Here is a 25,229-nt window from a genome sequence, read left to right on the forward strand (position 1 = left end):
AAAGGAGTACAGAAAATGGTGACATTTTTGCCTAACAATTTTGCAAACATTTTTCATCTGAAATACACAAGTCTCTTTCAGTGTTCAAAATATCAGCACTTCAGAACAGACTGCTTTAACATCTGCACATCACCAGGGTTTCCCCCAAGGATTTTTAAATGATGCCTGCCTGTGCTGAATAAAGTGCTAACTTGCACCTTGCATTTCAAACTGTGTCCTGAGCAGCCATCCAGTTGGTACAACACCAGCTGAATTCCCAGAGGCCGCTGTTCAATCAGGCTTGACTGCAATTATCATGTCAATATTTTGTGCTCCGATATGCAGATATGCACACATGCAAACTGCATAATACCTTCTTCTCCATGGAATGTTGACTTATGTTCAATGTTCTGAGAATTTTTAATGAAACAGGATATTAAACTTTCATTAACTGTAGAAAATCACAATTATTTGACCTTAGACAGAAAGGTTGTACTCTTATACTCTATTATTCTGTCCACTTTATTGAGTGATAATAACTGGGGAGTCCATTTTACTTTAAATTCAGAGTAACAAAACAGTAATGGCCTTTAAAAATGGCCTGAATCTTGTTTACTTCCTTGTCTTCCTGTCATTCTGTTTCCTCTTAATTTGCACAAGAGCAAAATGGTGGTTTCAGAAAACTTCTGCATGATATTTATCAGCCCTTCAAAAGATGCAAGATACAGATTTTTAATTATTTTTCAATTGCCATAGGCAATCTATATTGCTCATTCACATCCCACACTTCTCCTTTTATATAAAAAGTATGTGCCATTTTCAGTACATCTGCATATTGTCAGTCAGTGAAGAATCTATGTCAACCTGTTTGTTTCTTCCAAAATTTGCTATTGACAGGATGCTGCAAACCACAGCATAATCTCCTGCAAATCCCTTTCCAAAAATTCTTTGGTTATTTATGATCTCTTGATTTTCAGCCATATTTTTGTCCATTTGCCCACCTTTTGATAGATGTAACTCTCCAGGAAGAACAACAATGAAACTCTCAATCACTAGAACTAACATTCAGGTTGCCACTGTTTCTGAAACGATAAATCCATTCTTTCTCTTTGTTAAGACCTATAAGACACATCACAGTTGAAATTTAGGTGTGGAAAAACATCTGTGTAAGGTAAGCTTGTCAAATATGTGTAAGGGTGTCACCTAGCATAATACAATCCCCATGTACATCTACAAAGTCTTCTTGTATCACTGTCACAGTTTGATCATTAATGGATCCTGCTACATCCCCTTCCAGAAGAAAGGAAAGGAGTCAAGTAAAATCTCTAGAGGAAAATTAGTCTGTTGACTTGCCAAGATCGCATGTACCATAGGAGTGTCTGAAACCAGAGTTCCAAAGTTCGCAAAAATATTTCAAAACCTTTGATACTCTCATCTGAACCCCCATTTCATTTCAGTTCACACACGTATTTACCTAATAAGAGGTATTTTCTAGCACATTTTTTAAATCATGAAAAAAAAAAGATAGTGAACTAGAAATAGTGTGCTCTTTACATAATACTGAGATCAATAGTATTTAAAGTAGCTGGAAAGTATACTAACATGAGTAGTAGTTTTACAATGGCTTGTTTGAAAATACCTGGAGGCTTTTACATATCCCAAAGGCATTTCTCATTTGCACAGTAAAGATAATTTTTTGTTTATATCGGAATATTAAATTGGGAATATAGTTACAGTTATACAGCAAGAATTGCAAAGACTGCTGAAAAGTATATCATTGATGTATTACAGGAATCAGCAGCACAGCCATAAAAAGGTACAAGCTACATTTTTACAATTTTAGGGCAGGTGAACTTCTATTTTGGGACCATGAAAGCATTTTAAAATATCAGAAAAATAATGGCAAGGTACTATTAATTCCCCCTTATTCCCCCAAATTATGCCTTTTACATTTTCCTAGTTTGTTTGGAAAGAGATACTGTAAGGAATTGTCTAATGCTATGAACATAATTTAGCTGACTGTACAGTTAATACTGCCCATTCAATTCCTCCTAATACATATATTTTTTCTTCATCACACATCTGTGGTATAAGCTGTAAGATTCCAAATGAACATTTTGTCCTCTATCTTTTTATTTTTGTCACTGTAATCTCACAAAGAAAGCCTGGCTATCTCTTTCATTGACTGAAATCTACTGGATGATATTGTTTGACTCTTTATATTTATGAACTAGGATACACATGTCTGTGCCTTATTTGATTGCCTGCTTCCATTCTATATCTGGCTTCTGACCTCAGGTAGTCTCTAACAAAGATTTGGTGGGCACTGAAAGTTTCTCGGTTATGGAATTCGTGGTGGAAAGAACACACTGAGAAAGGAAGCTATGCAAATATTGGTGGTATCCATGCCACAAGAAGAAATAACAAAAGGTTGAAATCCATTTTATTCTGTTTGTTTCTATCTCAAAATCTCCCCAAAGGCCAGGACAAGATGGAAAGTGTTATCAATTAGGATATGACTGGGTCAGTGTTACTTCTAATACAGATGAGAAAGGAAAAAAGCCACCAAGACTTAAGCTGTTTTTTATCAGACTGGAGCACAAATTTTTAATTTCCAGCTCACGTGTTACAAACATGTAAAATATACCGAAACGGGCTGCAAGAAGCACAGCTCTCCCATGTGACATGCCTCAGGAATCATTTTGCTTGTAACTGTTACTTTGTAATCCCATCTCTTAAAACCTTTAAATCCATGTATTTTTCCCAGATTAACAAAGCCAAAAAATCGCTTGTCCTGTAATTTTCTGGACAGTAGCAGTTCTAGGTAGCAGATTCCTAGAAAGCTTATCAATGTATTAGAAACGAGACAAACTGACACTAACATAACAACAAAAAAAAATAATTGTTTACTGCGATAAGGTAAGGAGGAAGATAAAAACTTTTCTGAAAGGATGACAATGTGAAGAGGGTATAGTCATGAAACTGAAACTACTTAGGCAATTGTTATGGAAACTTATAGCTGGAAAAGTTACAAGGATATATGGGGCTGCAATTTGGTTGTGTAGAAGATTCACAGGTAAATTCTGGCTAGAAATTATTTCCAAAGCAGAAGTTAGACTGATCTCAGGTAAAAAGAGTTGAAGATACATCAGTTGAAGAGAAAAATGTTGTTCCATCTGTCAAATCAAAGCAACTCTAAAGTTCAAAGTTCTGATCAGTAAAACTCCTATATACTGAATAGATTTTATCCAAACATATTCCAGCACTATCAGGGGTAATGATAACCTCTAAAAAGATGCTGTGGAAGCAATTTCTTCTCTCTTAATCCCATAATGTGGAGAAGCATGAGAAAGGTATGATATAGATGTATAGTCTTGAGTTCCCAGAGGTGTTCTAAGGCACTACTGTTACCCTAAAAGAGGAGAGGACATAACACTAGATAAGCACCTCAACAGAAGTATGTTGTTAGGCTTTCATGTACGAGTATCATTCACCAGCCTTTATATGGAGTGCAAAGCACGTACACAGAATATATCTTTACCTTCATAGATAATAGACCATTATTATACATGAGATTTCTGTAGCAAGCCTTCTGATAAGCTGAACACTACATTAAAATGGTTTCACAAACATTTCCTATCATTGCACAAAAATTCAGCTCATTATCATGTTTGTGTGCATCAAGGTGGTATCTAAGTTTTTCACCCAGAGGTGGTTGGGTGCTGGAACAGATTCCCCAGGGAAGTGGCCACAGCACCGAGCCTGACAGAGTTCAAGAAGCATTTGACAATGTTCTCAGACACATGGTGTGACTCTTGAGCATGTCCTGCACAGGGCCAGGAGCTGGACTTGATGATCCTGATGAGTCCCATCCAACTCTGCATTTCTGTGATTCAATGATAGTTACCTTTTCTGTTACCATATCTTAGCTTTTCACTTCATTAAGAATTCAGATAAACCTAATTTATATATAACTGTTATACAACAAGTTATGACACTGGAAAATGTCATTTACCTCCTCCTGCTCTTTCAATAGAAAAACAAAATATGCAGTACATTTATAATTTAAAAATTGTAGTCAGTTGCAGTACAGAAAACTCAGCTAGAAAAGATTTTGAAGTATGCTTCAACTGGCACCAAAAAAGAAAACTTGCAACATATTGTAGGCACTTTTGACAAAATTTAACAATTGAACTTTTGTAACACATTTTTAAAACCTACATAGTTCTCACTTAGAGAGATAAAGAATAAGGTATCAGCAGAAGAGGTTGGTTGTTGATTTTAGTACCATGTTAAATCTTCAAACTCACCTTTCCACAGCCAAACTGACAGCTTGCATAAGATCTGGACTTGACACTTGCAGGTGTTTCCACAGAGAACACACAAATTCTTTATCAGCCTTAAAAACAAGAAAAAAAAAAGAAGATAAAAATACATTACATGTATGCTGTGCCTTTTACAGACAAAAAGGTTATACTGAGCATATTAAAAAGAAAATTACTAAACAAACAAACAAACACACAAAACCAAAACCAAAAGCATTCTAGTGAAAATTCCCTACAAGTGACTCACTGTTCTGTGAATGACAAAAACATGGTCAATGGTTCTATGGAATAAACAAGATTTTAACCATACAGAATTTTGAACACAAATACCTACAATCAACAATAAAAGAGCATACAGTGTGACATACGGTAGTAGAAACTGATATTATTCAAACAAGGCTGCCTTTTGCTATATCTGTAACTATTATTTTTAGCATTGTATTATTATTATTATATTATTATTACTATTATTATTATATTAAGCCTGGAATAAATGCTTCAACATTAAGTTTTACCACATGAAGCTCTTTGATTTTATTTCAAAATATACAGTAAATCAGTCTTCTAACACACACTCAGCTAACCTGCAGTATATAAAAGCTTCTGAAAAACACTCAAGTGAGAGTAAGAAAACAATGTTCTTTAAAAACAGACTCCAGAAAGTTCACAGAAACTACATGTCAGATAAAAGCTTTCCCAGATGTATATCTTCTACTACATACTAGTTGTTATTTTTCATTGGTGTACTTTTATTCCAATACCATTTTATTACTGGAAGCACCAATATTAGTTATTTTACTATCTAAACCCCTATGTTCATTATATAAAAATGTCAGGGGAGAAAAATAAAAATCAGCAAAAGATGAAGACAAATAGAACAATAAGAAAGCACAGTCTAACATTAAACTGGGGACTAATAAGCCAAAACCATCTATTGGCAGCAAGGTCTATTCAACAGCCAAAAATTATGAGAGTGCAGCTATGTCTACTAGTTTTTTAGAATCATTTACAGTGGCAAAGACATTTATGATCAATGCATCTAATTGCTAACCTAACACTGCTAAGTCCACCACTAATCCCTAAGTGGGACATCTACACAGTTTTAAATACCTTCAGGGATGGTGACTCCCCAACTTTCCTGGGCAGCCTGCTGCAATGCCTGATAACCCTCTGTGTGAAGAAATTTTTTCTAATATCAAATTTAAATGTTAAAAACCCCTTAGAATTTGTATAAGGACAATACACAATCTAAAGGGAAAACCAACACTATTACAGCTATCCATTTATCTACTTCCTTCTTCTCCCAGTCTTCTGGAACATAATCTAGTAAGATACCACAGATATCATTAGTTAACCAGAACTTCACTAAAATCATCTGAACAAACAGCACAGTACCTCAACTCTGCACAACTATCTTGAATTATAAAATGAAACAGAAGACCTGAGTTCCTATCTTCAACTCCACTCTTTAGTTTCTCCATAGGTTTCCTGTTTCTCATTTCTTAAGAATAAGAACAGATTGCACTTTTAATTACAGTATTGTGAGGCCATGATTTGAAACAGCTGAAAGCAATGGTCATCCAAGACAGAGAACAGCTCAACACCACTGCAAGTTTGACAAATGCCACGAGAGTCAATAAAAACCACACACTGTATGATTAGAGTGAAACTTAGTAGTAGAAAATGCTTTTTCAATTTGTGCTATCTTTTTTCTTCATTTGCTCCCAATCAGTTTTGCCTTCTCGGAAGGAAATTTGAACTTTACAAGCAGTACCAACACCAGTGCATAACAAATCACTCCATTGTAATATTTCTCTTTCTTCAGAACAAGAAAACAGCTATCTTCAATATAAAATCAAAAGACTTCTCTAAAGCTAGCAGATTTTATGCAGATTTATCAGTTTGCTAAGTCCAAATTATTTCGTCAAGAGTAACACCACAACAGCCAAACACATTGAATTCTGGATTCAACAAACTTTAAAAATTATTATAGAAATAGAAGAGATAGTTGCACCTATTTTTCTGTGATTTATGAGGAAAGCTTCAAAGATTTTTTTAAAAGGTTTTTTAAAGTTTTGACATGTTTTTCCATAGAAATGCATATATTTTAATTTCAGAGAAATGAGCTAATGCTGAACATGCTAGAAAACATAAGAAAAAATGCTGAGCAAGTAAGGAGATTCATGACTGTTGATTTAAAAAATATCCTCCTCTTTCAACAATTGCAATTTCTAGTTTACATTTATTTAAATGTTTAACTGTCATCAACTATTTCAACCAAGCAATGAATGAAACTTTATGGAGATTTGATGCATTATTAAGGTATTGCTGCAAACTCAGAAAAATTCAACCACCTACTGCAAGAAAGAACACCACCAACAAATCCGACTACCTTTCTGAATGTATTAGAAAGCAAATAAAACAAAGGCTATGGCCACAAAGATCTTGGAATTCAAGACTATTAAAAGCTTACACAGAAAGGACTACAACAGAAAAGAGTTCCTATTTCATAAAAGCAGAGAAATTTCATCCAACTGCCTTTGGTGGGTTGTGCACAGCTTTTAATATGTTGACATGAAGGCTGTATTTCTTTAATTTCAAAATAAAACCAAACCATTAACAAAAAACTTTGTGCTGTTTTTATAACATTTGAAAGGAACAAAATCTCTCTGTAACCAAATTGGGTTAGCAGTGTAAGACCTCTTTTCAAAGACCCTGTTGTGTGCAAGCAATCCTAACTGGATTATGGTGCATTATGGTGCATGACCACATTCACTTTTTGAAGAAAGGTAACATGAAAACTAAACCATACACCATATAAATAAGAACTCAAATGACTTTGCATCAGTATCCGGGTCTTTGTCCAGTGTAAGTGCTAAATATAGCTTTCAGCTCAGAATTAAGTTAAAAGACCAACAATGAGCATCATATTAATTGGGTTACTGCGTTCAGATGAAAAGACAGTTATACCTTTTTTTTTTTAAGTACAACCTCTCATTGCATGCTATCGCCCCATGCAATCAGTGTTCTAAATTTTAATGGATTTTGTCTGAGAGACAGTAAAAAGTGTGCACTTGTTTCACGTGTCTTCAAAAACCACCAGCTCCTGAAAATGCCTTGCCATGCCACCTGAAGAGTCACAATGTCTGTACATTGTGAACCAAGCATCGTCTACTACTTCTTTCCAGAATGAAAAATAAAAATTTTTTCAGATTTGGGAAAACTGTTGCAGGCTTCCAAAAAGCATTAGGATACATACAGAAGCCGGATTCTGAGTAATTTTAACATCTAAAAAAAAGCCAGGGTGGAGAAAAACAAAATTAAAGAAAGCCCAAGCCACAGTGGCCAAACTAAACATCACTAAATAATAGCAATGGAAATGTGACTTTTTAAAAAATTATTTAGAATGACATTAAATCAGTAGTTCTTATACTCCAAATGACACCATTTTCAGTATAAGGAAATGTTTGAACAATGACAACCACTAAAAATGAACCACTATATCTAATTCTACTTTTAAAATAATTTTAATTCAAATTGCTCAGATGACCAGCGATATGTAGAGCAGGTCTGAAGCGCAAATACTGTTTGAGCAATTTTTGTATCTTTAATACAGAATTCACTATGTATTTTATACCAAACTACTTAAAATCACTAACAAATTAGTTTAAGTGCCATGAAATCATTACAGAGAGAGAAGAACCAACATAAAAAAGTGTTAATAGTATTCCACTTGCAAACACTCAAAAATCTTCAGTCAAGCAAACGGTCAAAGTTTCTGATGCCGATTTATGAGCTCATGAGCTCTGTTCAGATCAGTTTTGTTTGTGTCTTCAACAAGTTAGATTTGCTTATAATCATGCTTCCTTTTAGCTTTTCTTACTGTCCTGTATACTGGACTGTGGCAGTAGCCGCTAGGTTTTCTGCTTATATTTTTGTATATTAGAGGAGTTGAGACACTTGACTTCTCTATGACTGTAAGAAGTACTATTAAATACCATGAGATTCCCTACAAGCAGCAGTGTCTGCTTGTTGTACTACCCTGCAGGCTCCTATAGAGTTCAATTCCCAGCTAGGAAATGGCTTGAGGCATTGCAAGAACATAGAAAAGCACAAAACTTTCAGACACTTATTTCTACACTTACTTCTAAGCAGAGTATTCCTCTACCACAAAAACCAAAAAAAAAAAAAACACACACAACAAAAAAAAAAAACAAAAACAAAAACACAACAAACCACCACAACCAAAAAAAAAACCAAACCAAACCAAAAAAAAACCCAACGAAAACTACATTAGTATATACTGAATTTTTCTTAATGAACAATATGTATATACGTACAATAAAGGATGAGGGAAGTGTTCACATCTCTGCCATAATTTTTGCTGAGCATCGAGCACGTATTTAGTCTCTCACAATCACCTTTCTACCTAAACCTTGCCAAACCTCCCAGAAATGGACCTTTGATAAGATAAATTTAAAATACAAAGTTTCAGTGAACATTCCTAATGAGAAGATAAACACTCAGGTACAAATGATCTTTTTTAACTGCATAAGCAGTTTGGTTTAACCTCTAATCACCTATAAATTCCACAACATTTCTGTCTGTGTTAAAAGAATAGTGATGAAACAAGATTAAAAAACTGATACTAATTTGAAAATAACAAAAAAAAAAATCTTCCTTGCAGTAAGGAATACTGAATGTGCACCAAACAAACTTCAAAGAAACAGCTATACAGAACAGGCTAAGTAGTGCCCATTAAATAATAAAGACCTAACAACAACAATCACAACAAAACACAAACAAAAGCTTTCACAATGCTATGGAAATAAGTTAAAAGCCACTGGAATTTCCAAAACTGCGAACCAATGCTATTTCAATACATGTCGTTTATTTTTGATGGTGACAGGAACTGGCATTAAAAGTTACTACAGCAACCTGAGAGCAAGCACACACAGAACTATAAAGCAATATTGTAATTACATCACCAGATATTCTAATTTAAATCATGAAAAGCTATGTACTTGATATGTACTTGAATTTTTGCAAAGGTACACAAAACTAAGCAGCATAGTCCACTACCAGGTGGACTTTTGCCTAAAGAATAAGGACACAAATGCATCTTCAACTATATGTTACCACTAACAAACAAACCCCCACCACAAACAAAAAACCAAAACCAAACCAAACCAACCAACCAAACAAACAAAACACCAGCTACAGTTACAATATGTGACCTTTACTTAACAAAGTTTACACAGAAATGTACAAAATTTTTTATTGTGACAATAAAGTAGTATTAAAAAAATAGTCAAGGAATGTTAAATGACCATGTTACTTTCTTATATTTAACATGCCAAACATTTTCATAGCTAAAACTGTTTCATTTAAATGTAAGTAATATAATTAATTAAGAATTTTGTATAATAGAATGAGTATTAGCTAGAAATTATTACACTTTTAAGACAAAAAGAAGTTTAAGCAGTCTTTTTAAGCTCTTGGCAGAATTAATGGACTTGGTAAATCTCTTCCCTGAATGGCCTTGGGAGCCAAACAATTTCTTTCGAAAAACGGCTGCTTAGACTGCCTGAAGTTGGCACAGAAAAACCCTGCAGCTGTCAAGGCCTGGAATGTATCAATCTTCAGCTTACCCAAGGAATATTCAGCCTACTCAAGTGTACATTAACAGCTCAAGAGGTCAGCAGGAGTGTACCTTCAACAGCTGAGATCTTATATACACAAGGCAGAATACAGATGTCATTTGAAAGTTGGCAAAAATTACTCATTAAAACTAACATCACTCACAACACATCTAATGTCAGATAAAGATACTCAACCTGCAATCAAGTTTGCATGCCAGAACTAAAAAGTTCTGAAAGACAAAAACCCCAGCACACTGCATATCCCTTGCTCAAAAGCAGGGACAAATATAAGATGAGCCATTAACAACCTTTTTATGGCATGACTAGCCTCAGCAAGCATATTTGCCTTCAAATGAAGTTGTGAATTTATAAAACATTCGTATAAACCACAAAGAATCCCTCTGACTTATAAGCAGTGAAAGACAAATATCCTTATTTAAATTAAAACATTTCATTTTCCTTTTGGAAGAGAAATCCAAACATAAATACTGCTCTGGGTATTTCATATCAAAAGTGGAAAACTGTATCAATATTGCATTTATTTGTCTAATGGAAACTTAAAAGTGACCTAAACATAGAATATTTTGAGTATTCTTATACTGCTTTATCAAGGAGAATGAGCTGGCATTTTTTAAAAAATAATGACACTGAATTACTACAGGAAAACTTTTAAATTAGCAGTAAAAGGAGTGTTGAATGCTTAAGCAGTATCTTTTTTTTTTTTTTCCCCTCACAGGAACTGTATATTCATGACAGTTTGGGTATTAAATTTACAAGTAGGTTTACTTTTTGTTTACATGTCTACCATTCAGTGTTGAGAACAAGGATAAACTGAAAAACCTTCTTCTTTAGCGTAAATTCATACACCAAGTATCTCAGTTACCTACAATTTTAAATCAATACTCTTTTCCATGTTTCACTGTATTTATTTCAAAGCATGTTAACTACTCTCAGTCTTCATATCATATCTTAAATCTTTGCACCATTAAAAATTATTATTCACTAATTAGGAAGATACCATCTTTTGAAATCTGGAAGAGAATACCAGCAGAGCAGAAAAAACTCTCCAAACTCCAAGGTCTTCAAACCCAATTCAAACAACCCCTTCCCCACCCCCATCCTGCCAATCATTGCTACAAAAGTATAGGACACAAAGTCTCAGTTTAGTCCTTTTATCAGTAGAAATCCCCAAAAGCAGAAATAAAAGAGTTGGGAGGACAGAGGGAGCTATTGGTTTACTGTTAATTTCTAGTAATAATTCTATAATAATTACACACTGATGAAGTGAATATTTAAAAACACATGATTGTCAGGCTGGAAGAATTCATACTGATGAAATGCAAAACACTACATGGCATGGAGGCGGAGGGGGGCAACCCCACAAAACAATCTGGCTGGTATAACCACTGAAACATCTACAAGAAAAGCATTACTGTGGATTGTTTCAGACTGCCCTAACATCTAGTACACTTCTGACTAAACACCTCAAGCCTTTAATCAAGCTGACATACATGCTTCACATGCAAGTGACAGACTTGATTCGTTCTTGGTATCTCACAGGACGTTTAAACTTACACTGCTACATGCTGTCAGTTTAGATTCTCTTGACCCCGCTGTGCCAGAGTTTCTTTGTGATTTCCAGTCACAGCTTACATTCTAAATATCCGCTCTACAACCCATCGAGTCCTGCTGAGCGGTCACAGCAAAGAATGCTCTTAACTTCTCTTTGAGGTGCTATGCTTTTCAACAACATAAAGAGTCACTAGAAGACTGATCTGTAACTCACAAGAAAACATAGAACCTTAGATGCAACAGGCTCTTAACACTACATTATTTTCAGGTTCACATACAGTATGTTCTGTAATATCTAATTACCAGATAGAGATTTGTAAGAGGGTTGTAAGCAATCCATCTAGACTGATAGCTTTCTTGAACAGATGCCATGAGCAAAAAAGAGCATTTTGCCCCCTTCTCGTCTAATTTCTTAGCATTATAAGTGATACAAAACTAACATGTAAATTTATTATCATAGAAAAAGAAGTTTAATGTAACTTCAAGGTGTAATTTTCTATTCAAAGAATTTCCCATTATCTTGTTTCTGTTGGTAGTTCTGGCAACAAATATACGTTGGAATCAAAAAATGGAAAAATATAGTAAACTGCTTTACTCATATATATATGTAGAATATAGAAGATTGTGTGTATATATACACACCCCCTAGAGATTGTGTCCTTACTCATAACTCTGTTGAAAGCAAACAGGCACCATAAAAATAATATAGTGTTGTCACATTACAACGCTGATGCAATAACAGTGGACTAAGCAAAACTACCACCCAACTTGTACTAAGTGATTTCATCAATGTACTCTGAGACTACTCCATCAGTGTAACAAAAAGACAGCAATGCACTTAACTGAACAATTTTATTACATGTTCTTAATTAACATAAATGACTCATTGTGGCACCAGTGGACAAGAAATACAAGGTGTTCTTGGGTCATGAATTATCATCACAGAAGTCAGATCAGTAATGTCACAGGAGGAAGAAACAAAAATAAACATGCGTTAAATGGTAGAGAGAACTTACCAGACAGACATGGACCTATCACACACAGTGTCACTCTCACTGAATAGCAAAAAGTCAATTACTTCGTTCTTCTGTGAGCACACATGATCTCTGCATCCCTTCATTCACTGGTACAGCTTTCCAACAAGAGTTGTTTTTCCTGAGTACTCAACATTGGAGATCCAGCACTTTGTAGATGTAAGAATTTTTTTTAAAGAGGAGAGGATATGACATAGCAAAAGTTTTCTTTTAATACCTTTATAGATCAAGGATAGGATAACTCATTCGTGAGCTTTGGCTTCAAGCTGTAAGTCTCTAAACTACTTTAATTAAAACTAACGATAGCCATTGAAGTAATTTAGATGGAAGATGCACAGTATTGAATAGGACATGAATTTTCTAAGTCACATAAGTGCTTACTGGAAGCACTACAATTCTGACAGTTATTTTAACAATTCAACTGATTATTTGAGAACACAGGCTAATCTAAAAGCTTCATCACAACTCTGAGCTGGTTTTTGTTTAAATACAATGCTCTGGATTAATATAAGCATAATGCATTTGTGTTTTTCAATGCATTTGAGAGTACAGGAATGCACAAATAGTTTTATTTTACAGACAACATAACCATGTGCATATATTTGGGTATATTCACTCAGAATTACCACAACTAACCAAGAAGAATTTGAGTCAACTATATCAATACTGCCTGAAATGACACTGTGGTATTTTACCAATCCTGTGAAACTGGGGAGAAATCGGAGAATATTTGCATATCTTTTAGGTCATGAGCTAGATAGTTCCTGAAATACTTGAAACAGTGCGCTCTTAATAACAGGGCAAGATTATCTAAAGTCATTCCTTAAGAACATCCTACCTCCTTCCAGAACCAAAGCAGTTTGATGGGAAAACCAAACCAGCTACAGTCATTCTCTTTGACACTGAATCTGTATCTACATGGTAAACGAAGATATCAAAGTATGTTTTATAGGCTTCCTCAGTGCACTTGGAAAAATTACAAGCAAGAGCCTACACCTATGCATGTAAAATGCAGCCTCCTTTACTGACAAATAGCAGGTAGCTTTTCACTCATGCCTATCTCATGGCAGTCAGATGAAGTTCACGCCTTTTTTTAAAAAGGCTAAAAAGAAGGATCCTGGGAACCACCAACCTGTCAGCATTACCATGGTGCCCAGTAAAATCATGGAACAGATCCTCCTGGAGGCTATGACAAGGCATATGAATGACATGAAGTTGATTAGAGACAGACAACAGACTTCAGCAAGGGCAAACTGACTGACTAATCTAATGGTCCTATAAAATGGAGTGACTGCATCACTGGATAAATGAAGAGCTGCAGATGCCACCCACCTAGACTTCTCTAAAGCCTTTGATACAGTCTCCCACAACATTCTTGCCATTTCATTGTTCAGCTATGGGTTTGATGGATGATAGATGGATTAGATGGATAAGGAATGGGCTGGAGAGCCCTGTCCAGAGAGTTACAGTTAATAGCTCAATGTTGAAATGGAAACCAATGGAAACCAGTGCTGTCCCTCTAGGGTCCATACTGAGACCAACACTGTTTAATATCTTTATAATTATGTCTTCATTATATAAACAGTACCAAGCTGAACGGTGCAGTTTCTGCACCAGTAGGAAGAGGTGACATCCTGAGGAAGGGACATTGACAGGCTTGAAGAGCAGACCCATGCAAATCTCAAAGTTCAAATACAGCCAGTGCAAGGCTGCCTTGAACTTGGGTTGGGCTAATCCCAATACCTAATACAGACTAATTGATTGAGAGGAGTCCTGCAGAAAAGGACTTGGGGCTACTGGTGGAAAAAAAGCTGAACATGAGCCAGCAACATGCACTTGCAGAACAGAAAGTCAGCTGTACCCTGACTGCATCAAAAGCCAGCAAGTCAAGGGAGACAATTCTCTCTCACTAGTCTGCTGTTTTGAGACCCCCACCAGGAGTCCTGTGTCCAGCTCTGTGGAACCCAGCACCAGAAAGACATGGCCATATCAGCACAAGTCCATAGCTGGGCGACAGAACCGATCAGAGGCCTGGAATGCCTCTCTGTGAAAGCAGGATGAGAGAGATAGGTTTGTGCAGCCTGGAAAATACTTACAAGAGACCTGATTGCAGCCTTACAATACCTGAAGGGCATTTGTAAGAAAGACAGACTGGCTTTCTTACAATGGCTGAAATGACAGGAGAAGGGGTAAAAGCTTTAAACTGAATGCTTTTCAATTTAAAAATATTTAAATTTAGATTAAATGTAGATTTAGATTGACCATAAAGAACGTGTGGACATCAAGATGATGTGGCAGTGGAAGTCACCTGCAGATCCCCCAAGACTGGAAGTGTGCAAAGACAAGCTGGACAAGGTTTTGAGCAACATGATCTACTGAAAGACATCCCTGTTGGGAGGGTTGGACTAGGTAATTTTAAAGGTCCATCCAACTCAAGCTGTTCTACAATTCTGATCTCTATACAACATTTTAAATTCCCACCCACATGCTAGGACAATTTGAAATGTTCATACACAGAGACACTGTGAATAGGTAACTACTTTATAGAAAACAAAAGTATACTTTTTTTGTTTAAATCTCACTCTTAGTTTATCTTCAGTTTTACTCAAATATTCTAAACAAGTACTTTTTAAAAGGAAGACCAGGTATGCAAAATTTCATTTTAGATAACTAAATTTGTCAAAAATAAAAGAAAATAAACTTAGCTATTCAACAACATTACTTCTGTCTATAATGCATAAAGAGTAAGACCTTTATTAACAACACCTGTACTAATTAGACTCATGTGATTCATACTCCTTATGGCAAAATATAAGAGTATAAAATAACAAAAAAACCACCCAAAGCACTAAACAGCTGGCATCCCTTGGCACCAATAAATATGTGGTCTTGGTTTAATCACTAATAAAAGAAATTAGCATTTAATGAATGGAAGCATTAAACACTTCGACCCATTTTGAAAGAACAGTATGGATATCAACAATTTATCCAGAAGAAATACTGACACGCTCAAATTCTCACACCGGTAGTTCAAAAAAATTTCAGTTTTGGTCACAAAGGTAGAAGAATAAGAACAAAGTCAACAGAAAAACACATCACTGGGGAGAACTATGGGTTCGGGTTTTTTAATTTACTGTTACTTTCAATTCTCAGCTATTGATTTAAAACCACTTCTATTATGTACAATTGACATGCATCTCCAACAGCTATTCATCTATTCTGAAGCAACACAATGTCTTGGTGTGTTAGTTAATACATTTTTCATGTTTACTTGTAAATAAAGGAGGGGGTATTAAAACTACTTATTCATTGGTATCATTTATAACTAGATTTTCAGTGGATGTCCTGGATATTAAATTGGTCCAAACTGAATGAATGCATCTACTTTTTCAGCTAATGAAATATTCTCCATGAGAAAAATTGTTTATAGCAATCCGATCTGTTATCAATGCTAGTGATGGGAATGAGAATGTTTTACAACCATACCTGACCTACAAAGTGATCAAAATAAGAGAGCTCCACTGCTCACAAGTACAGTTCTTTTTCTGCAATTACACTGTGAAATAAGACATGAAGACCAGGATGGGTCTATGCACAGCTTTTCACAACAAGTAGGAAACATAAAGCAAGAAACAAGGCCAGAAGCAACTAAGTCCTTGTTACTCCACTTCCCACAAAGGGCCGTTAGTCCCCTTTTTTTATTCTCTTCTACCCAAAAATGCCCATGGATACTCAAAATCCATTCTTGAAGATTTCTTTCCAAGCCCTGTTAATAAAGAGAAGCATAAATGGCAGAAACTACAGAAAGATCTCTTTATTCTCCGTTTGCATTTACCACTTTTTGACAGAAAGTGTGAAAATTTGGCCAGTGAATCCACAGCAGCAGAACAGTTACAGAGAGATTAATGATCAGTTCCAAACTTTTTTTACTACTGGAGAACTATCTATTTTTTAATGTACTAGCTGCCTTTGTAAAATGAAAACCATACCAGGCAGAATGGTTTCTTTGACTAAACAATACGGTCTGCAGACCACGGGCAGCTGACAGACTGAACCTTTTGGGCCACAACTATAAACTGTGTAAAGTACCATGCAATGGTTTACTAAATTTCTAACACAGAAAAGTAGGCATCATAAGCACTTCAGTTTTTGCAGAACCACAGCTTTAGAAAGGAAGTCCTCAATTATGAAAACACAGCATCCTTTCAGCAGCAAGAAATGCCACCTTACCTTTGAAAGCAAAATGCAGTGTATAAAGTGAAGGTTGATAGTAGGGATTTTTTAAAACTAATAATGGAAAAATTAAGACACTTGTTTGAACTCAAAATAGTATTTTCAACAAATAAAGAGATCCTAGGCTGAAAAATATGAAATAAAGCTAAACAAACCAAAGCCCTCTTGTGAACATCACCAAAAGCGTAAGTAAAACCAGAAGTATCTGCTTCTTCCAAATTTCTGTATTACCAGCAATATAGGACACTCTGCTGGTTGTGGAAAACCCAGTCTTGAATCACACTGTCTTGTCCAAAGCTAGGATTTGATAACGTTTCCCATCACAGAATACTGGAAAGAACCATCCCTATATTTTTAGCTACAGAATAGTGGGGTATGAAAGAGTCTGAACCTCAGCAAGGGATTGAGAGCTAGGACACCAAATATGTATCTTCTGCTTGAGGAATGGACATTATTTTACATCAAATAAGAGAAAAAAAAAAAAAAACAAAAACCCACACTGCCGGAAACCAACCAGGAATATGCTGAGAATCAATACAGAGGAAACAGGTGGTTTAAAGAAATACACAAGATTAAAGCACATGAAAGCTAAAAATGTACTGCTGGCTCAGAAACTCCACTCACATATCATTCCCCTTATCAAAAAAACCCAAAAAACCAAACCAAAACAACCCCAAACAAACAAAAAAACCCACACACCCCAACCAAACCACTCTAATTTCCTTCAAGAGGAGCCACTATGTTTTGCAGAAACAATGTGGTTCAAACATAAGGCAGATCTTTTAAACACCAAGCAGAAAAAAAATCTCCTGGGAGTAATAGGAACATAGGTATCGAAGATCTTCCAAGGAAGGATCTTGATATTTTATGGTCATAGATAGCAGCATAAAACCCTGAAATGAAATGCAGCAGTTAACACAAGCAATAGAAACAAGATGTGTCATATCTTACTATTTCATCTTTGCCTTTCCACTGCCTCCCAACATTATCAAGTCCTTCACAGAAATGCAACAAGGTCCCAATGGAAACAAGAAATTTAAAAATAAAAAATAATTTCATGTTTTCAGTTGTTTTCAGGAAGAGTGACTTAATTTCTCAAGTAAAATAAGGAGAAGAGGAGCACTGAAATTAAAAATTATTATCAAAATAATGATACGGTGTTTCATTGCAGATATAACCATAACTTTTCCAAAACAGCATACTGTAGAGGCATACCTTTTCAGCTTTATACAAGGCTCCTCGGCAGACAATTTGGGAACTTGGCTTTCTCATTTTTGCAAATTCTATCACAGAATTGCAAGTCAACACGAGTTTTCACAGACTGAATGTAACAAAATTGTTGTAATTTTAACATGTCGTTCTCCAAGATCTTGCTTCTTATGATTCAAGCTCTCACAATGTTTTGAGGAGTACTAAAGAAAATATCAAATATTCCAAACCTAAGCTGTAGAAGTCAAGACTTACCAGCAAAATCTCAGCTTTTGAAAAGAATGAAAGGGAAAAAAAAAAAAAAGGCAGTCAAAAATACCATATTTGACTCTGTAGAAACCTTCACTTAGTGGGAAGTGTTACCGTAAAAGACAGAATAAATGTGAATAAGAATCTCGTTTTGAACAGAAAGGGCACCATTCCAGATGAGTAAAAGGGTCAGGTACTCCAGGATTCTGCCACAGAACAGAGACAACATCCAAAGTGGATGCCTAGAATACCTGTGGTTAGAGCAAAGCTAGAATGCACAATACTCCCACCAGACTCAGGAGCTGCATTAGCCAGAAAAGGCTCCCAAGTATTCAGCCAATGGACCCCTTATCATCAATGGGCTGCAGTTCCCCGAAAAGACTTTGTTTCAGAACTGCAGTTTATATTACAGTGAATATAATGGTCCAAGAATGTGTGTATTTATTCAGATGCTAAATAACTGCTGGATGCATACATCTCCTTTCTAAAACTTTTTGACTAGAGTTTCCTAGAACAAATTAAATCTTTTAGCATCAATCATTTGATGTCTTTTTTTCTTTGGGAAAAAATATCCAAGAGGCTAATACCTAAACAAATAGCTAAGAATAATCGTTTTGTTCTGGTACACTGTTAAACTACTAAACTAGATTTCAGCAGTACAGTTTATGTGTCTGTGAACATATTACTCAGACAGAAAAAGACTAAAAAATGCAAGAAAAATCCCAGACAATTTTGTCCAGTTGCTGGACTAAAAGTTAACACCCTCTCACTAACATCTTTTATAAAGACATACAACATTTCTATTCAAAATGCCTGCTAAGGCAGTCTAGAGAAGGCATAGCCTTACCCAATAGCATGGAACATAGGACAAGTAAAATTTCACTAGACACTGAAACAAAACACCTTTATATGAGGGTCTTCACACACCTCCACAGGTTGTCCTCAGAGGTTGCAGTTTCCAGCCATGGGAACACTCAAAGCCTAACTGGACACCATCCTGAGCAATCTGGTCTAGGATGGGGTGCAATACATTCTCTTAGGATGTTCCTTCCAACATAAATGGTTTCACAACTCTGACTAAAAAGACCTACAAATTTTCAAAGACATCACAAGAACCAAAGAAGTTCTTAGATCTATATGAAACTAAGTAGATCACAGTAGATCAAACAAAATTCCACAAATGGAATTAGATGGCCAGCAAAAACTTTGTAGTACAACTGTGAAGAAACTAGAAAAACACAACATTGACATTACCCATATGTATTTATGTTTCCAAACAGCCTGTCTTTGCACAAAATTTTCACAAATTATGACCTTAAAATGGATTAACCATCCCCAAATAATTTTATCAGCTGACTTTCAAATCAGTTGAGGAATCTTACTGAAGCCTATTTTAGTTCCCCTTCAAATTCATTATATCTTCGCAAAACTTTTTAAAAAGAAAGTTAATTACCTTATACATTGAAAAAGCTGCATAATTTACTAGATTATCACCTCTTTTAATTATTAAAATCTGGCTTCCCTGTTCTTTACATAACATACACATGCTTAAACCTGTCTAAATTTATTGATGGATTAGTAAAACAGTAAAGACGTCTACACTGCAGTGCTTTCAGAGAAACCCTGCTTATAGATTACTACCTCACTTTCCTTTTTATTTTATTAATAACCTGAAATAAATCCTGAAGACATGCATCCCCTGTCATTAGAAAGATGGTATATATTGGATTCTATATAGCACTGGAGAGATTATTGCAGAACACTGACTGGCTTCTATTTTCAACTATTTCCTGTTCTTTTTTGCTTGCTTCCCTCCCAGAAAACTATCTGATCTGACAAAAGACAAAGATACAAGAATGGCAGGATAATATGCAAGAGATTTAAAATAAATACATTTAAAAATATTTTCTGTTTTCTGACTTTAAGAAGACTGGAATGTGTTAATCAAGAGACAAGCAAAAATGCACACATAATTGAATGAATCTAAAGGGGAAATCAGATGCTTAACTACAGTTCGTGTATATTAAGTTACATTATCAAAGTGATCAGAAACTCAGATTTGTATCGTTTACTTCCAAGTTTCTATTATTTTTAATGCTCTTTAAAAATATTACATCCTACTATGTTTTAGTAATATATAACTTGTGTTCAACTACTAAATGAGCAGAGCACCAGGCCTTCCTTCTGCTTCCATCGTATTTTGTCTGATAGTGCACATCTGCATATTAGGAATATATATCTTTAAAAGGAGTTTTCTGAACTTCTACAAGACATTGAAGATACCCCCAAACCACTCAGTATTGTTCAGCATTTACAAACAGGATTTTCATTGACAGTTCCCTCTCCCCATAGATCTTCTATGTAATATGTTTTTTTCAAGAAGTCTGAATTCTACCAACAGCAGGAACCGATGCCAGTTGTCAGGTGCACCAAAGCTGCTTGGAGTAGGGAACCTCTAGTAGCTCCAAGGTGGATGCTTTCTTCTGATGACCATGTCAGCCCAGGCTTTCGTGGCTTTAACCAGACCACATGCCACATGAAAACACTGTTTTGGCTTCCATCAAGCGAAAAAGCATCTGCAGCATTTAATGTCACCTTCCTCTCTGCCGCATACTTCTAGTGTAACCCACGTGTTTGGCAGAGAATTTTCACTCATTTCGTATTACCAGCACTTTTATATTTTCAGGAAATACTCCTAAATGTCAGCGATAAACAACTAATTAGAAAAATGAGGGCAGTGCACCTATGAAAGGAGGTCTCAAGGAGAGATACACGGGGGAACTTTTCCAAGTACACCCATAATTAGTCATTAAGCCCTCTCTCTCCAGAAACGGCTCAGGTATACTTAAACCCGCTGCAAGGTTGGGCGAGAGATTAAATGACCTCCAAAGGTTCCTTCAAGACCTACATTTCTCTAAAACCCCTCTGACTGTTCATTTTCCCCCGGAATTGCATTAAGGCAGCACATCGGGACTGCTATTACTTCAGTTCAAGCAAACCGTGGCCTCTGGGGAGGAACGAGAAAGCTCTCAGGACAGCTGGTTTCAGTCAGGACAAGGGCCCGGACCGGTTTAATTCCCCTCCTGGACTGCCCGGGGCCCTGCCCCCCGTCCCTGCCTTTGGGCACCCCCGGGAGCAGCGCCCGGGGATGCGGCAGCCCGGCTCGGGCGGCCCCGCGCCCCGGTACCTGGCAGCAGCTCAGCTCCTCCGCCAGGCCCCGCAGCTCCTGCTCCAGCTCCGCCACCTGCCGCACCGCCGCCTCCGCGCCCCGCGAAGCCATCGCCGACAGCCCCTGGCCGCTACTCCCGCAGGGTTGGCGGGGACACGGGAGGGTGTGCGCCAGGCGGAGCGGGACCCGCAGCCCGGGAAGGAGGGCAAAGCGGCGGCGCCGCGAACCGCGGGCACGCAAACTTTGCCCCGCTCCGCGGCACCCCCGGCGCGGGCGGGCGCCGGAAACCGCAGGGCAGGGGAGGACGCGGTGCAATGACGTCAGCGCTGCCCCGGCGAGAAGAAGGGGCGAGGGGCGCGTTTGAATTCGCCCGCCCGAGCCGCGGTTGCGCGTGCGCCGTGGCGGGGCGGTGATCCCGGGGATGGGAGAGTGGGAGAGGGGATGGGAGGGTGGATGGATGGGAGAGTGGCAGCGGGGGACGGTCAGCGGGCGAGGAGCTCAGAGGGGTGGGCTGCGTGAGCCCACACCCGCCCTGGTGGGCGAGTCCAGCCTTCTTTTTTCCTCTCGGTCTCTATGGGAGCAGTTGCTGCCTACCTGGGGTGCTGAGAGAGGGATGTTGAACATGCCTGGGAATCCACAGGATTCCTACCCTTCTTGAGCTGTAGGAGCACCTGTGTCGCGTCCCTGTTGAGATACCAGGTGTTTCCATATGAACCGTGCAGATCACAGTCTCACAGAATGGCAGAAGGGGTCAGGTTGGAAGGGACCGCAGTGATGTGCCCCCTGCTCAAGGAACGTCGTCCGCATAGTTTTTGAGTATGTGCAGTGAGGTAGGCTCCACAACATCTCTGGGCAATCTGTTCCAGTGCACGGTCACTCTCACAGTAAAGAAGTTCTTCCTCACGTTCAGATGAAACTTCTCGTCCACTAGTTTCTACCTCTTGTCCTATTGCTCAGCACCAGGAGGACACCCTCCCTTCAGATACTTAGAGACATTGCTGAGGTAATGAGATTTTTCTGCTCTGAGGTGCTGAGGCTTCAGCATAGCTCAGTGAGATGCATCTTGCCTTTTCCTTTTTTGTTCGTGTGGGGTTTTTTTCCTTTTTCTCTGAAGTAAGTAATAACATTTGCAACACAAAGTCAGAAACCTGTTTTTAGAGCAGGTCTTGATAGCAGTTTAGGCTGCATGAGCATACCTTCTCAGACAGGAAGGTTATTCAGAATTATCACTCCCAGAGTTGGATTTCAGAGCCTCCAACTGAAAATTAAGGCTTGGAAGATCTAACCATTACAAGTAAGTGAAATATGTGGGCTGATGCAGTTATATAAATGTATTGGTTTTAAGATCCAGACATACAGAATACCTGGTTTTTCAATAAAGAGTTAAATAGCATTGCCAAAGCAAATCCTTGCACGTTTCCTGTAGCCCACATGGAAAGCAAAGTACTCATAAAAAGCAAAGTTTCCCCCCCCAAAAATGGAAAAATGCTGAAACATGGGGTTGAAATATATTTTAGCCTTGAAAGAAGCACCAATTGAGTTGCATTTCACCAATATCAATATCTTGCTACAGGAATATCACACCTGTTTCTAAGTAGAACTATATTTTCTTTCCCCCTCCTTTGTAACTTTTGTACAGGTTGTGGAAAAGTTGCCCTGAATGTACCACTGTAACAAGAAACAAAATTCTTGGTACTGTGGGCTTGCAAAGAAGCAAAGGAGGTTTATGCTTTGTGTGAATTATAATATATGTTAAAATACCCAATTCTTTCACCTGTGGCTCTGGGAGAAAGATTCCTGCATCTTGGGGATAGCTTTGCCTGTCAAATTTGATTTCTGCTGCACATTGATCTCTAGGGTCCCTTCTCAGAAGAGGAAAGTACCTACACTACTCGAGCCCAAATTATCTTTTTTAGTATGTTTTTATAAGAGTTTTTACTATTACTGCAATTATTACATGTACAATTACAAATGTAAACTTCAAGCTGGGAGACTGCATTGAGTGTTTTCTTCCAGTTATATGGAAAAATAAGGAGATTCAACAATTAATGGATCAATACTATGTCTCTCCTTAGAACATCCTTTATAATTTTTATTGTAACTTTTATAGTCATTGTGTATTTTGTAATCTCATATTTGTGATCTTATACTTTCAGTTCTTTTTGTGTGTTATTACACGTGCATTTGACCATAATAACCACTATCATGTCATAATTTTAACATGTTTATATTTTAAACTTTTTGTTTGCCTTTAGGGTTTTCTAATTCTCTTTTACCATAAGTTACCCAGTCACTGTGATTCTATGTAGCCTTAACTTTCTCCACACCCCTGCCTTTTAATAACCATCTTCTCTGGTCTCTGTTTCCTGATGTTTTTATCATTGTCCCCTTGACCATTTGTTCTGTATTACATCTGGGCAACAAGAAGCTAACCTTACTTAAAAAATAGGGACTTAGGTTCACGGCTTGACACAACACAAAACGGAAGTCCACAATTCCCTACGACTTTAGAACCTTAGAAGAGAAATTTGTGCATATGCTTTTTGTGTAGACACAACGTGTTACGACAATAAACACACAACTAACACTTTCCCATCACAAGATACTTATTTTAAGGACTTTTAATATATGGTTTAATCACCTTTGCATTTGTTTTTCTGCTGTTTCATAAGTTGATTCTCTAGAAAAACTTTCTAATTATAAACCCAAACAGTATTCATGATAATTCTTAGAATATTTTAGAAAACTTAAAGTGTGCAGTTAGCAAGTTCTGGTGATTTGAGAGACCTTGCCTTGTATCAGAGTATTCTGTTCATTACCCTTCTCCCAAATCTTTGTATTTTGGAATACCTGCATTTACAGCTATGAGACTATGCATGAGACTGCTAGGCAGAATTCTTCCAAGCCTAAATATTTCCCTTTGGATTTCACTTTTTTTTCAAATAAAACTACATTCAGTTTGAATTGGGTCAGCACAAGTAATTTTCCTAATACATAACTGTTGAGTAAGAATGAAATTTTTTGTGGCTTTTCCAGCTGTCTACTAGAAATATACTGTGCAATTCAAATCTAGTTGATATGGCTTTTGTCACTTACACTGTTTATGAAAGTTACTCAAAAGGAAATGCTCCCAAATTTGCCTTGAAGGCAGAGGCATAGATATTTTTGATTTGGCTTTTTTTTGCAGTTAGGAAATCCCACATCTGCCATTGAATCATGTTCAAAATGGGAAATAAAAAGCTACTCTATCCATTGTGGTAACCCTCAGTACTGCATTATTAGAAGTCAAGAAATGTAAGTACATAATATACCACTCTCATTTTCCTTTAAACAAAAGATGTCCTTACTAGTCTGATTTTAATTAGAAGTGTTAAAATTATATACTAGTGAATTTGCGTATCTCAAAGAATTTTTATACTGACTGTTCATGTTCATCACTGATAGTTTGGTAGGAAACAGCATCAAATAGGTACTTTCTGCAGTAAAAAAAAAAGAAGTCAAAATTGCTGCAAGTATTTCTAGCAGGTTTTGGCAATGTCCTCATTATTTTAGTAATTTATATGCTTCTCAAGAACATATTATAACCCCAGAAATGTGTTAGATCTTGTTTAAACAATGAATTCAAAACATACATGTTTCCAGTAAAAATTTCTGGATGTTTTGTGATGTAGATTTGCTTTGGAGTTTTTTGCTTATGTATGCATTCAGGGCTGCAGGGGACATTCTTTTCACTTCTGTGACAGCTATAAAAAATAATATGATTATAGTTATAGGAAGAATAGTTTGGGGATGTAAAAGTGCCAAAGTCTGTAAGGAG

The 25,229-nt window shown here is 36.8% G+C and overlaps 1 protein-coding gene across 8 annotated transcripts in view; it reads right to left on the reverse strand.

The window, feature by feature from the left end:
- The window catches only part of CNTLN (centlein), a 185,606-nt gene extending 164,049 nt beyond the window's left edge, over positions 1-21,557 (reverse strand). For all 8 annotated transcript variants that reach the window (XR_007630627.1, XM_050329960.1, XM_050329959.1 and 5 more), the window contains exons 1-2: positions 21,431-21,557; positions 4,290-4,378 (exon numbers count right to left, since the gene is read on the reverse strand). Coding sequence is in view for 7 of the 8 variants with exons in the window: in XM_050329960.1 (XP_050185917.1) it covers positions 4,290-4,378; positions 21,431-21,523 (182 nt within the window). In the remaining variant the exon portion in view is untranslated. The remainder of the gene's footprint in view (positions 1-4,289; positions 4,379-21,430) is intronic.
- Between the last annotated feature and the right edge of the window lie 3,672 nt (positions 21,558-25,229).

Source organism: Myiozetetes cayanensis, unplaced genomic scaffold (genome assembly GCF_022539395.1).
Source record: "Myiozetetes cayanensis isolate MyiCay16 unplaced genomic scaffold, myiCay2020 scf4, whole genome shotgun sequence".
Taxonomy (NCBI): Eukaryota; Metazoa; Chordata; class Aves; order Passeriformes; family Tyrannidae; genus Myiozetetes; species Myiozetetes cayanensis.